This window comes from Centropristis striata, chromosome 7 (genome assembly GCF_030273125.1).
Source record: "Centropristis striata isolate RG_2023a ecotype Rhode Island chromosome 7, C.striata_1.0, whole genome shotgun sequence".
In the NCBI taxonomy this organism is placed as follows: Eukaryota; Metazoa; Chordata; class Actinopteri; order Perciformes; family Serranidae; genus Centropristis; species Centropristis striata.
Window position 1 is genome coordinate 26,585,258 of NC_081523.1, and position 15,985 is coordinate 26,601,242.

Consider the following 15,985-nt stretch of genomic DNA (forward strand, 5'->3'; position numbering starts at 1 on the left):
ATGGTTATCTTTTAGTGACATCTTAGGGAATGTTTAACTGTTCAACAAGAAAATGCAAAGAAACGACTTCATGAAGCAATGAATCCTCATGAACAGTATACAAAATATTTAACATTGTAACATGGTTGCATGATCACTGTTAACAAGTGACAATCACTCCTAAACACGTCCTTAATGTTGTGAAACAAAACTACTTGCTTATGGTTTGAAAATAGATCAGGGTATTGATTGAAATAACTACTTCCATTTGTGAGTTCTTTTCCTGCTTTTTCACACACACAAACGGTCTGCAACATAACAGAAAACATCAATATGGATGATTTAAAGCTTCACCTTGAACTAAAGTATTGAACATCTTTTTTTATTTTAACATTGGTTGTTGGTCAGGAATACTGAGACTGGTCTCCCCTCAAAAATGTCAATATAAGGCGTTTGTACATTCAGCAAAATATGACTCATGTTTACACTTTTGACTGTCCTCCGCCTTCAACTTGCGGACATATTATAATGATTGCCGGTGATGTAGTGTTAAAATGTCACAGGGGGAGTTGAGTGGGTCAAACAAACAACAGACTCACCCAGGAGAACGGGATTCGTGTTCTGTGTGAAAAAAAACTAGATTACTTTTTGCGCCTTTTTTTGTAACTTACATTTTTTTAAACGTAATTTCCATGGCTCACATCACCCTACTACATCAACTACTTCACTTTAGGCATTTACGTACATTTATTTACTGTTTCAATTGTCTTTTATAATGCCTTACCAGGAAGTTCTTTGGTCTTAGGTAAATGGTTTTGTAGCCTAAATGTATTAAACTTCAGCCTTTTTTACAACCGTGAACCGTATGTGTATGTGTAATGACATGTTTGCTATTGTTAGAATGCTCTGCAGTACCATGAGCCGAGACACGCTCATTTTGACAAACACTCAAATGTATTGGTAGGGATGGTCTATTCTGTTGTTTAGGTTGGAGAGCTTGTTAGGAATACAGAAGGTTTCAAAAGAACAATGCACAAAAATAGAAAGAAAGTAAAATCATCAACTTGATTTGTGTTTGGACACCAAAGTTCAGTCCAAAATGAAAGGCCCACCCATGTGTCCAAAACACATTCACAGGTTATATTGGAGATCTCTTGGCTGGATGACTTGCTGAATCCTGAATCCAAACTATTCTTTTGATGATCCACAGTGGAATTATTTCCTCTGTGAATAGCTGTCATTCAGTTGCATGTGAAATCAGTCCTGCCAAGCAAAAGGTTTTAAGCCCTTAACTCCAAATCTCACTGTACTCTCGGCTTTTCTCTGGTGCGTGCAGCTAACATCTTTATTCCCACGGCTTCGCATGCAGTCAGATATCTCAGGGGATTCAGACAGAAAAGAGACAAGCAGAGCGGATAATCGTGAGAAAAACAGTTTAAGGGATTAGTTTATTTTCTTCTCCCCTTTATCATGATCACAACCTTTGCTAGCATGCATGCATGTGTGTATGTGTGTGAGAGACAGAGAGACAGAGGAACAAATGATGGTAGAAAGGCAGGGGTTAGTCTACAGTGCAGTATATGATTAGTAGTTTTGTTGACAAAGCACTTTTCCTGTTTGAAAGTGTCCCAACTGTGCCCCAGTGTATGACTGAAGAGCTGTAGCAGCATTTATTCTCCCAGATCAACTGTTCAAACATTGCTTTCTCAACATCTTACGGTGCTTCATCTGTTGTTTGTTGAAACAAAAAAAAACAGTTATGGGAAAAATCTAATGATATTGCAGCTGTATTGTAACCATTTAAACCCAGTTTGTCATACTAAAAGCAATTTTCCTGCTGAGAAAGAGCTGAGCCTCTGTTGGCTGATTTGTCGCCTAAAGTAATAAAATTAGATTTGCTTGCAACAGAGCAATGAGGGAGGCTATTAACTAAAGCAGTAAGGAGGTGTATGCACATTCACAACCCAGGCCAGGTGCTCCGAAATGGTGAAGGAGAGACGTTGAGAAAGAAAAATGATAGCCATACGCTGGATTGATCCTCTCTTAGTGGTTTAATCAACAACATTGAACCGTTGGCTTGATCTTTGTCAGGTAAATATCCTTGCAAGAGTTACACTGCTGTACGTGTGTGGTGTGTGTGGTGTGTGTGTGTGTGTGTGTGTGTGTGCACGTGTGTTTCTGTATGTATGAGAACGTTTGAGATCACTTTAAGGTAAACGCTGCATACCTCAAACCACACATCAATGCAGAGCTAATCTTTCATCCATATATTTAGCAAATATAGTATGCACATATGCCACAGATGTTTTCCTGCCTTTTTAAAATTATGCCTTTTCATGCAATATAGTGTACTTTCTGTAATCTTGTTATATAGAAGCAGCATACAAAATGATTACCACCATGCTTGTGGCTCTAAATGCTAATGTCAAATGCTAACATGCTCAAACTGACAATGCTAACATGCAAATGTGTAGCAGCAGTTTACCGTGTTAGCATGCTAACTCACTAATCAGAAGGTGCAGCTGAGGTTGGTTAGGATGTCATAAATTCTGCAAGTTTTGGTCATAAAACAAAGTATTGGTCAAATTAAAATGATGACATGACATGACAGCAGGGATAGAGCCAGGCATCGTAACATTCAGGGCCTAGCTCAAACCTACAGCAGGGGGCTCTCCAGGGTTTTTTTTCCCCATTGTGCAAAAAATGCACAAAACAAAACTGTATCGCCTTCATCCTATTTAGCATCGTATTGTTCTCCCGCTGTTTTTATCATTCTGAAAGCAAAACAGAACACATTCTGTATTAGAGTTCACAGAATGATTGTTTAGCTGACAAAACTGTTACACTTTAATCCATCCCATAATAATAATAATAATAGCCACTTTAATTGCAAATCGATGACTGTCAACAATGCCAAGTTAAAGTGCTCTTCAGTACTCTGAATTGAATTTTAAGCCAACAGAAGAAAATTAACTCAGTTTTATTTGACAGTAATGGAACTGTATGGAATGGGGAAGTAAAGTCAGAAGATCACCACCATTACTTGTCTCAACCAAATTTCATTGCAATCCTTCCAATAATTAGGCTACTAAAAATAAAATCAGTCTGGACTTAAGTACATTCAAAGATTCTAGTTGCTCTCAGTTTTGTAGATCAGGTTTTTATTTTTTATTATCAGGTCCACACGTGACAGCGAGGACGAGGATGATGAAGACAGACGTGGACGAAGCTGCACCCTGCAGTACCAGCATGCCATGGTCAGAGTCCTGACCCACTTTGTAGCCGAGTCAGCTGATCCTCGAGGCCAGACCAGCTTCATGCTGGGCACTGATTGGCAGGTGGACATCACAGAGCTGGTGTGGGACTTCCTGAAGGTAGAGGACCCCCAGATCGCACAGCTTCTGGACAGGAGGATACTGGTGGGACTTGATATGGGGATGACCACGATTCAGGTAGGCCATGTGTTTGTTTTAAAGGGGAACTGCATACACCATTAAATGTGTTGCATTTCACAGTTAAAGAATAATTACAGTTGATTCCAGGTTATTTTCATAGTTTTGGACATCATTCCTATCAGTGATACAATGGTATTCACTAAGTTAATTGCTGATATCTAGTAATGCTGTGACATTAACAGTCAGTCAGTCAGAGAGGTTATAAACAACCCCCAAGTTAGTCAAAACCAATTATTACCAAGCGGCAACCTCCAGGCCTGAAAAGTGAATCCAATGTGAAAGTGCCTTATACCTGCATTCTGTGTAATGACCAGCAAAGAGCAACTTTACTGGTTGCAAAGTTCAGACTGATTGTATGTAAGTCAATAGGAAAATTAATGTACTTCTCACTCATGATGTAATTAAGAGTTTAAAATGTTTTCATAATTGATAGAAACGATGCATGAAACTATGAATATAGGACCAAAATTTAAAACTTTAACTCAACAGTGGTTCCTCAATAGGCAGGCCTAAATATAAATTTAAAAAAGATAGTTGCTGGTAGCCTTTGCCGCATGCTTTGTGGCATTGTTAATGATACAATTGCTCCGGAGCGCTAGCAATTTTAGTGTTCCACTTGTGCCATTTCTTCCAAAATATCCCATGGACCCCTTTTGTCTCAGAAGACCTTGCCACTTGTTCTTCTCATCAGTGCTATGTGGAAAGAAAGAGAAGGATCCAGAAGCAGCTCTTGCTAACAGTGAATATACTTTCAATCATTCGACCATCTGCCATTGCGCGAATCTCTAAAAGCTTGTGTAACATATTTGCTGGAAGATCATGGCCTGCTAGGCCTGCTTCATATTGCACAGATTTCTTCCAAAATCTAATGATGTAAATCACAGTGCAGAGGGCATTGGAAGCTGCCAATGATCTTGGCGAATCTCTGTTTTCATAATTACAGAATATAATGCTGTAATTATTCTAATGTCTCAAAACCAATCCAGTAATGATTTGAATATTCAAATGATGTGAAATATGATACATTTAAATGCACGCTCTTGTTTGCTGTCAATACAAATACATGTTGGATTAATATACTGTTGGAACATGAACTTATATTTTATTCCAGGGACAATGACAGATGCAAGTGTCGCTGCTCTAGTTTGACTGATACCTCCTTCTGTCTAGTGCAGACAGGTGCTCACTGCTGTGTCACAGCCTGTACTGTGGGCTCTCAGCAGTGAGTGGATCCTCCCCACTGCCCCTTTGGTTTGTCATGCTCTTCAGGCTAACTGAATGAATACCAGCCTCCTAATGGCATCTGTGTGAGTGGGATCTGCTCCCTTGGCGTCGAGGTCTCATCTGTCTGCCTGTGTGAAGACGTGTCTTCACCTTCGCAAAAGCATCTCACAAAACAAGCAAGAACCAGAAGACATGACGAGCGCCAAGGTCTGACAGCTGGGACTACCTGTACCACACAGACTGAGGAGATGCTAATAAAGATATGCATGCAAAGGAAATCACACATGGCATTCGTCATGAATGCTTCCCGCTTCTGATTTGGGGTTAAAGTGTGCATTTCCTCTTGATTGCCAGTAATAATCAAAAGGAAAGGAGTCTTACCTACAGGAGGTATTGGGGTTGGATGGCAGCCAAGTCCACATGTTGTTTGATCTACACAGCCTGAGTAAAGAGATAAAATAAAAAGTAGGTTTTGCATACTGCACAGGGGCTTGTGAGCCTTTTATGTTAGATGAAACACTTGGAAAGACATTTTCTTAAATCACCTATAACTCGCAGTAATCCACTTTTTTCGTGTCTGTGACATCTTCACTGCTAAATGCTCATTGATGTGATGTTTTTTAAATTCCACCTGCCAGGAATCACTTGTCAATCAAGTGTGATGACCAGTGTTGACTTATTCCTGTTTGGATTTTTCTGTTGTTGATGAAGTTTCTATAGGTAGTGCTGTTTTTCTCTCTTCAGCTATGGTTGCTGTCGCTGCTGATTTCTCCTGGGAAAGACCTCCCCAACTCTGGGCGCTAAGAGCAGGAAATGAAAAGGCTTTCAGCAAGCTATACAATAGGTTCAGTCAGTGTTGTAGAGCTGCATCGCTATAATTGGCCGTATACCAGAATGTCACAGGTTATTGCTTGATAATCACATATTTGAGGGGAATGTTGTGGAAGAAAATCTAATTCTTCACCTTCTCCTTTTAAAATTCCTTTAATGTCACAGTTGTAATCCTTTTTTTTTTAAAACTTCACCATCTTTTGCACCTCCTAGGTGTTGTCTCCTTTGTCGGACTCAATCCTAGCAGAAAAGACCATCACAGTGGTGGATGATAAAGTGACCATCACGGAGTTGGGGGTCCAGCTGGTGACGGGCCTCTCTATGAGCCTTCAGCTCAGTCCAGGAAGCAACAGAGCCATCCTGGCTACCACGACCACACAAGAGATTCTGCAGAGCCCCAAACAGGTCAGGATGCTGTTATATTATAAGTAGAGCTGCAATGTTTAGTTGATTTATTACAAAGGAACATTTAATAGGCGACTATTTTGATCACAATTTTTTGTCATTTTTTAAATGTCTTTTGTAGCTGTTTTGTCTCTCTCTGTGGCCATTTTCAGTCCTTTTTGTTTTTTACCCTTTACATCGTCATTGTGAGCAGTTTAATGGATAATGAGCATAATTGTTGCAGCTCTGCATGTAATAGACGTTATGTAAAGTTTTCCTAGACAGCACATATCTAATCTAATCCAACCGATTAAAATTAAAGATCAGTAATTATTTGCAATTACTATTTAGCCAGGTCTCATTAAGACTGAGAATCATGCTAATTAGTTTTGTACCAATAATTATTATCTCTCAGCATATTCAATTGTTTCTCAATGGTTTGGTAATCACTTGATGAAAGACAGACTTTTATATATCTACTGAAGCCAAAAAATGTGCATTCTGCAGCCTTGATTACTGCACTTTTCAAAACAAAAGAGTCACTTCCACATTTAATTTCACACTATCAGGGTCCTTGAATGAACAATTTTACAATCAAAGAAAGCTGCGAGTGTGCATGTGCTTGTGTACACGTGTCTATTTGTTTGTTCCACACCATTCCTAACCCTCTTAACTCCAAGGCCTGAAAGCCAGAGTGTGACAGAATGTGTTTCCTTGGGCAGCTAATAGAAATGGGAGCTTAATCTTCGAGCATGTAAAAGCAACACCACAGGTTCTGCACCAAAATATGACTTACAGCCCAAACTTCCATATTCTGCTTCCCTTACTCAGTTGCCCTGGCTGCTCTTATTGTGGCCCCTTTGATCTACCCTTCAAGGTCTCTCACAAGTTCTCTGAACTGCTCCTTTACATTTTTCCCCAACCCCCCCTCCTCTTCCTACATGTAAGAAGGATGGGAAGGCCATTTATCTCCCCTATCTCCATGCAGCAAACTGTGAAGATAAGCAGGCAGCGCTGCACTGTAAGTCCTCTGGTGTCAGTAATTAGGGAGTGTTGACAGACCACTGTGGGATCTACTTGTGTGCCTTTGGGGATTTGTCCTTTGGCAACATTAATACGCAAATTGTCTGCAGTAGAGAAGGCCTATGTATCGCATGAACAATGTTTAATGTTGCTGTTTGATCTTTTCTGCCTTCCTTTTAATCAGTATCTCCCACAGTTTAGATGGAATAACCACTGATAGAGCTGAACCACGTGATGTTGTGAGCTTGTATTGGTCTTACATTTTTTTCCACAATTAGAAAACTCCATATACAGTCATGGAAAAAAGTATTAGACCACCCTTGTTTTCTTCAATTTTATGTTCATTTGAATGCCTGGTAAAGGTACATTTGTTTGGACAAATATAATGATAACGATAAAAAAAAGCTCATAAGAGTTTAATTTAAGAGCTGATATCTAGCCATTTTCCATGGTTTTCTTGATAATAACCAAAATCATTAACAGTAAAACCATGGAAAAAGATGTCAACTCTAAAATGAAACTCTTAAAACTGTATTTTTGTTGTTATCATTATATTTGTCCAAACAAATGTACCTTTTATTGTCCCAGGCATTAAAATGAACAAGAAATAGAAGAAAACAAGGGTGGTCTTATAATTTTTTCCATGACTGTACAGTACATTGTGACTAGTGAAGGATATTTTTAAAATCACTATCTATCTATCTATCTATCTATCTATCTATGTACAGTACCTAGATGTATAAGCAGTACATATGTATTCTGAGATATTAGGGATTTCCTTCATTGATTCTAAGTGAATGTGGTGCTTTGACAAAAAGAACATGAAATGAAAATAATCATTGTGTCCCACTTTTACCAATTCATTACACACCTGAGAATAAAAGCCAGTGGCAACAAGCAGCGTGATATTACAGAGTACATGAACAACAAAGACGCCTTGCAATTTCATTATAATTTTCGGGCTAATACAATAATACAACAATTTGATCTGCTGCTGTTTGTTTCCATGAAAAGAGGCTAGATGCAGTGTTTTGCCCACTATTATTTCCATTTCTTCAAAAATACAAAAGCACAACATGTTGTCTATGTGTCACTGACTATTTATTCTCTCTCTCTCTCTCTCTCTCTCTCTCTCTCTCTCTCTCTCTCTCTCTCTCTGCATACTGTTGTGTGTGTTCCCACAGGAGGCTCTGATCAGCGCCTGGCTGCAGTTCAGCGACGGCTCTGTGGCTCCTCTAGACCTGTATAATCCTGACTTCTTTGTCCTGACGGCCACCTCCCTAGATGAGGAGATAGTGACAGTGCAGCAGAACCCTTCGTGGAAATGGCCTGTCATTGTGACGGAGGCGGAGGGCCAAGGCCTGCTGGTCAGGGTGGAAATGACTGTCTGCGAGGTCTGCCAGAAGTTCAAGCGCCGCAGCATCCTGGCAGCGGGGAACTGTAACGTCAGGGTGAAGTTCGGTCACAGTGACAGCTCAAGGGGAGGGAGCAGCGACTACAGCCCCGATGGAGACGATATGGAGAACAGAGGCAGGCTCTCCCCCTCCCAGGACAGGACTGGCCTTGACACTCACTACTACGGCAGCTCCATCTCAGACATGGAGGACGGGGTGTTGAGGAGAGCCACCACCACGAGAAGCGCGATAATGCGCAGACCTAATGGGGATAAACTTTCAGGTGATGGTAGCCAGAACATGCCGATTGACTTTTCTGACTTCCCAGCACAAGTCGACCTGCCCCGTGGCCGCAATATGGACGATGACCTCATTCAGACTGCTCGTGGGCTCACAGACCTGGAGATCGGCATGTACGCCCTGCTGGGAGTTTTCTGCCTCGCCATCCTGGTTTTCCTCATCAACTGCATCTCCTACACCCTGAAATACCGCCACAAGGAGCTCTCGATCGAGGGCCAGGAGAACATGAACCATGCCCATGATTGGGTGTGGCTGGGGAACGAGGCAGAGCTGCTGGAGAGCCAAATCAGTCTCTCGCCCCAGCAGGAGGAACAGACTTCCATGATGGACTCCAGCAGCGGGCTGGAGGAAGGCAGCCATTTGCTGAACGGAGGCTCTGCCCAGAAGAACGTGCAGGGCCAAGTGCACCGTGCGGCGGACACGGGGTGCATAGCCAAGGACAGCAAAGGAGACTCACCCACCACCAAGAGGAAGCGAGTTAAGTTCACCACGTTCACCACCATCCCCTCGGACAGTAGCTACCCCATTGTTAACACGCTGACTGGATGCCACAGCCAGGACATTAAGTGGGTGTGCCAAGACGTGGAGCTGGGAGACTCCAAGGAGTTGCGCAATTACATGGAAAGGTTAAATGACAGTGCTTTAAAAGAGGTGGCATAATGTACTGTGTGCACTTGTAACAAACTCACCCTTATGCCTTTCAGAGGAAAGTGGGTCTGAACAGAAACCGGACCTGGACAATGACTTCAGAATCACCCCAAACTGCCAAAGGGTCATTAAATTAAAGAGTCATGACTTGTCATGATTCCATAAGTGACTGATGATGAATCACTAATGGGAAAAAAGTCAAAGAGGTGGTTGTTTTTCATTTGTTTATCAGATGATTACCTTTTTATCATCGTTTTATTACTACAGGGTTTAGATAGAATGATCCCAGGACTGATCTGCCGCCAACTACGACCTGTAATATTCAGACAACATGTAGATTTTAAAATGAACAGTAACATGACTAGATAGATGTTCAGAATGTGTGTGCACATTAAATGGTTTTGGAAGTTTTGTAACATTTTTGGATATTAATTTCTTAACGCCAGATCCTTATTCCATGGAAGAGTTCTGGAGTGGCCAAAGCAAGTTACGAGAAATGTCTGCATGTTGATGGAAAAAAAAAAAGGCACAACTTTTCCAGTTCATTCTCATCCTCTTTAACACGGCAGACGACCTGTTATGTATATACCGAACAGTCTCCAAAGCATTGTATTGTTGCTCTGTATATTGTATTTTCATAACATTTAAGAAATACACAACAATGTCAAGAGCGTGTATCAGCTTTTATTGAGCGCAGCAATCATAAGGTCATTCATTTCTCGGTCAGCTGAGGAATGTGGTTGAGGAAGGGGAGCCAATTACACATTCATCTTTGTATCAAGAGTATTTTATTAGATGCAATTTACCCACAAGCCACAAAACAATCTGCCACCGTTAAACGCTGGCTGGTGGAGGAAGTCGTGGCCATTAATACTCTCATCTCGTCTATTACAACTCAGGAGCCTAATATGACAGATGAAGGGGCTTTTAAACTAAATGGCTGGACAACATGGTAATGTGACATTTCCTCCTGCCACCCCCCAGTTTAAAGTTTTGTGAGCTTTGAGGAAAATGCCAATTAAGGTCTCGTTAACCTCTGTCCCATAGCCTTGGGGAAAAAGCGAACTGATGGACAAAGTGGGATGAAATGTGCTCTCTATCTCTCGGGGAGAGTGTGGAAACAAAGAGTGATAATTACAGGCAAGGTGGAAAATGTTTTCTTTTTGGAAATGGATCTTTTATTATTCAGATAATTGCACAAATAATAATCATCTCTGAAAACTTCCTAAACAAAGGCAGTCGGCTGAAAAATTGCATTTTGCTCAGTGAACGTTATTATCATCACAGTGGTGTTGGCTGATTGGGTTTTTTTGTGTTATTATTTTCCATCAAGCAGAGAAATGTTCACATTATGTTAACTGTTGCAGCGTGGATCAGATTGTTAATCAGCAGCAGTATTAGCTTGGAAAAAGGGAGGTTAGATACTTCAGCAAATGGTAGCACTACCTTGAGTGTAATTAGGGGATGCCATTTAGATTAACTCAGTTATGTCAACAGTCAGCACTGAATGGAGGCCCTCCAGACACCTGTACCAGAGCTTAGAGGCTTTTCTGCTTTGATTTTATTAGTCCTAACAGCATGTCGACTGATTCTCTTTCCTACCTCTGTGGTGCTGCTATTGATCCACTGCATGCTAATCCAGGACACCCAATTAACACGACAAAAAAATCATTACATGGATTTAAATAGAAAGATAATAAGTCACGACATGGTATAAAGATTATTAAAAGAGTAGTTCTGTGTGTTTGGGAAATGTGCTTATTTGCTATTTGTTTCCAAGATTGATACCACTCTCGTTTTCATGGTAGATATAAACTACACCAGCAGAAATTAGCTTAGCATAGCAAAAACACCGAAAATAAGGAGAAACAGCTGGTTTGTTCAAAGGTAAAAAAAAAATAATTACCAGGCCAGTCATCAGCAAAAAATGTTATACAGTAATTGTTTCTGCAAACCACAGATGTGTTCATCTGCAGTGTTTGGTGTCAATGCAGTACAATGTTAAAAGCAGCGTAGGTCTGCCAGCAGGTAGGCGGGAAAGATGGGACCAGTTGGTCTTAGAGCTTTGACCCTTTCGCAATGTGTTTTTAGTTTATGAAAGTTATTTCTAAAATTTTGGTCACCTAATGTCTAATTCAGCATTCGGTTGTAGGAAGAAAAAAAAAACTCAAGCAGTCGGCTATTCATTTTGAACTGAAAGCATTTATGCATGTAGATCAGCATATATAGCACTGCATTGCATCTCCTTAATTTCAATGCCACCCTAAAGGGAACTTCATTACCATTTCCTCACTGGAAGGGCACTCTAGAGGGCACTTTATCATGGCTTATCTACCATTGGAGCATACAAGACAGCACTTTTGTAGCCTTTTTTTCAAACAAGGGGGCACCAAGAGGGCTGGTCTCCCCTAAACCACCACCAACAGTGTCTACAATACATCAGTTTATCTGTTAAATCAACTAATGGCAGTGTAGGTTACACATACATTCATGTGCACACACACACACACACAGAAAAAACAATTCCTCCTCACTCTTTTGTCTGTCTCTGCTGCCCTGAAATGTTTTTTTTCTTGTTCTGTGGTGCGATGATGCTCTCCTGTGTGATTTTCCTGCTTCTGTGGCTCTATCAGTAGCTGCGGGGGATTGAAGCGGGGCCCATGTGCAGCGTGTGCTGGGACCATGGCTGCTGTGCTCAGCCTGTGGACTGTGAAGGGCGAGGAGAGCCAGTGCAGGTCTGGGAGGGATTTAACTGTCAGCCACAAGGGGCATGATTGATGGAGGGCCCCATGTAATTAAAACACCACTGCGGCTCTCTTCCTGTGACCGTCGCTGGTGGTTTCAGCCTCTTCAGGTTGGAGCAGCCCAATAAAGACCCACCATCTCCTCCCCCTTGGGCTCCGGTGTCAGACGTGTTCACACCTGCTGGGATGAGGCGCAGGAGATTTAATGATTGTATTTACTTCCATTCTAAGAGCATGGTAACTCAAGACTCATTTTCACAGGCCTTGATGTCTTGACTTCCCTAAAAGGAGAAGAAAAAGCCTTCCCCAGGCCTCCATCTTAAATGGATTTTTAATTAAATTGATGATGTGAGACCAACAAACTCACACTAATGGTTGGCTTTGCTCCCTGTGGTCCTAATGTGCCGGGTCTGTATTTGCAATTTCCAAATGATTATTCGCTGCTTGATTTATGTTGCTTCCTTTGAATTCATTTTCAAATCAGTTCACAGTAGTTTTACAGCAACTAAATACGCACAAACACGCTGTCGCAGAAGAACGAAGGAGCAGCTGACAAGGTCAGCTTGACTTTCCGGTCTGACCGACTGTTACAGATGGAGCCGCAGGGAACCAAAGACAACAGCGTTCAAAAACAACACCCCTGTGCCAAATCTGTGTCTTGTAAACACAATCTCCCACCTGACCAGTGCACCACAGTGGGGAGACAAACACCACAAAGCACACACACAAATGTTCACACACACAGAGTTACTTGTCTCACCAGCCTTGTGAAAGCTCTTTATTGAACACATTGAGCCTCACCCCTTACCTCAGCCTTGACCTCGAAACATTTACTACAAGATTAGACTGGCATTATTCTGTAGTTTTCTTGTCAACAAATCCCACGATAAATATGAAAAACTAGAATGTAGTCTATGGTTCAATAGATAATGACTTCTCTGCTCTTATCAGCAGCAGCGGAAGATGCATAATAAAAACAAATTCATTCTAGAAAATACAGGGGGGGATATTTTCTTTAAACCTCTTAGTTAGGTTTAGGCAAAACAACTTAGCTAAGTTTAAGGAAAAGATCATGATTTAGGTTAAAATATCCACTTCTGTACATAACTATGGGATATAGTTACCTACAAGAAGTGATGTCCAAATGAAGCTTTATGAAGTATTTGTTGATCCTACTAGATGGTGCTCTTTGTTTAAAGAAAAGTGCACAAGGGATGGCAATTCAGTGTGCCTTTAACCTTTGTCGACAGAAAGTGCCATCTAGTGAACCCAGAAAAAGGTGTGTGAAGCTTTATTTGGACATCACTAGTTAAAAGTTAACTTGCATACATAAAATAAAAATGAATCAACAATAGAAATGTTGACTTTTGGTTTTAAAGGAGGAACCAACACCAGTATCCTGGGTGAAAGTCCTGTGTCTTCTGACCCATCCATCCACCTCATGCTCCTCCCATTGCAAACTTTGTCATTCTTTATACTAAGCCATCTAATTTCCTCCTTGCTTCTGTTATACTTACACTGGCTACGAGACCAGCAACAAACATTAATATAGGCTGTAATAAGCTGCACGTCCTGGCTAGTGATAATGTAAGTTTTATAAGAATTAAAGACATTGCATTACTTTTTGTAGGTATAAGTACAAACAGCAAATTAGAACAGACTGAACAGAGGGGCTTATGTTTTTTAATTACTTTTGAGCAAACAATAGAAAGTCTATTTCAGAGAGGAATAAGCTATACCAGACAGCTATATTACAGCCCCCCTAAATAATGTGATGAACAGCCCCAGATGGAGATGCATCCCTTCAACACGAGTGAACATCCGGTTCTGACTCTTACAATGATATATAAATACTAACTCACACTCTACAGTATAAACATATGCAATGAAAAAAGCATCAGTGATGACTCAAAAACCCAGAGGCAATAAGTAACTCCAGTAGCAAGCGAAACCCTTCAGCAGCATGAGGTGGGTACCCAACCATGTCATTTAGATATATCGGTCCAGGAGGACTAGCGGAGCCTAGCGCGCACAGGGGAGCGACATATCAGCTGGCGGCGTGAGACAGGCCATGACATTTTTCTGCCTGCTGGAAAACAATAGAAGGTCAAAGGGCTACCAAGATATAGGATGGTGTTCTAAAGTGTGACTGAGAAAAATGTATCTTGATACCTGTACTGTTTTATGGTAGTCATGCCCCATTCTGTACAAATAAGGAGCTCTAAACTCATAATAACTGAGGTTGATGCCATAAATCCAGATGGATGTACGCTGTTAAACGCATTTTACGGTTGCTTTTTTCACAGATCATCCGTCTGAATGAACATCCTTAACCCTGCCACCATGCTCAGTCCCACAGAAAACAGTCTTTCAAGTGACAAGATTTGCACACTCTTTTTAGGGAGATTTTAAGAGGCTCTACATGTTTTATTTTCCATTGCTCATATTCTCAGCATTATTTCATTGTGGGTAACGTGATAGAAACAGATCAACCCTGCGTTAACTTGTCTCTTGTCCAACTCTGTCTCGTTTGGATGCCGACCAACAAAGACAGCTCAGATAAGATAATTAGGTCTGTGTAAATGTGGATGATTAGTACTTAGAGATGGGCGATTTGTCTGCATGGCCGTTTTCTTAAACATTGTGTCTGCATTACCTTATCTTAATTAACATGTGATGATACCTCCTAATCCTCCAATTACTGGAGGAGCATCTTCTAGAGCATCTGCCGGTCGCTCATTACACAGGTAAGACTCAGTAAAACAATTAAAAGCAGCTTAGCATTTTGAAGATTATGTTAGACTGCCACATGCCCCCGAAAAGTCATTAGGAGTAGATGACATACTGCATGGAAAATGGTCTTAATTAAGCAATTACCTTAGCAGACACGGAGAAACACACACACTAACTTCTTGTTTTTCTTAATTCTTCAAACTTTTCTAGCTCACATCATATTGAAACACTTCTAATTATAAAGATACCTGGTGATGATGCCACTAACTGAAATATATAGTTAAAACTTCTTGTCACAGTTTAATTGTAGGAACCTTTTTTAGATATTTTTTTGAGAGAAAATAATTAACAAGACTAGAGTCTACAGCCATGTTAGCCGCTCTGTGAGACAACACTGTACTTTGAGCTAAATGCTAACGCAGCATGCTTACGTTATTGAAGATGTTAACATGCTAATGCCAAGCAGGACTAATGGTTACAGTGAATACTATCTTAGTTCAGTATGTTAGCATGCTAACATTTTCTGGGATCATCCATATGTTCCCCAGGACCCTTTTTTTTTTTAGAAAAAAGGTCCTAAGTTCTCCGCAATCTCTCAATCATTACGGTCACCTTGAGCTAAGGTGGGCCATGCCTACCGTCGCATGGCCCACCTTTGCTCAAGCAGCCCGGGGAACATAGACACGCTCTCCATTTTCTGATTAGCACAAAAAAAGTTCCGCTGAGGCTTATGTGATTGAATTAGCTAATTAGTTTAGCAGGTTATAAAACAAAGTTCTGGACACAAAATTTGACGTAAAAAGTAAACTCATGGGATCACCAAAACTGATACAATTAAAAATGAATGTGTGCACAAATTTTTGTCCCACAGTTCCAATATATTCAACAGATATTTAGTCATGGCACCGTGAATGTGAAAATTACATGACAACCCATTCCATTGTTCTTTTGATATTTCATACTAGACCAAAGTGATGGACAGAAACCCTAACACATGCTACTAGGAGGGTTAAAAATCAGTAGATGCTAGAATGTAACCACCAAATGCAGTACCGAACGTAAATAATTGTGCAGGCGTCCACACATTGATAATTATTTGAACTCTGCTTCAGCATGAAGGTGTAGTGAATAAATTTGAAAATATGAAATATACTTCAACCAAAATATGAATATTTGGGTTTTATTAAATAATAGAACAGCTTGTGCAGCTTTGTTGTAACTACATTTGGTGGCTATATACCAGCATCTGTCTTTAAAAATATATACTATC

General features: G+C 40.7%; 1 protein-coding gene across 2 annotated transcripts in view; it reads left to right on the forward strand.

Annotated features, from left to right (window-relative positions):
• Positions 1-9,654, forward strand: part of si:dkeyp-14d3.1 (transmembrane protein 132C) — a 152,614-nt gene extending 142,960 nt beyond the window's left edge. For both annotated transcript variants that reach the window (XM_059337945.1, XM_059337946.1), the window contains 3 exons: positions 3,158-3,431; positions 5,703-5,894; positions 8,081-9,654. In XM_059337945.1, coding sequence (XP_059193928.1) covers positions 3,158-3,431; positions 5,703-5,894; positions 8,081-9,250 — 1,636 coding nt within the window. In that variant the 3' untranslated portion in view covers positions 9,251-9,654. The remainder of the gene's footprint in view (positions 1-3,157; positions 3,432-5,702; positions 5,895-8,080) is intronic.
• Positions 9,655-15,985: the final 6,331 nt, after the last annotated feature.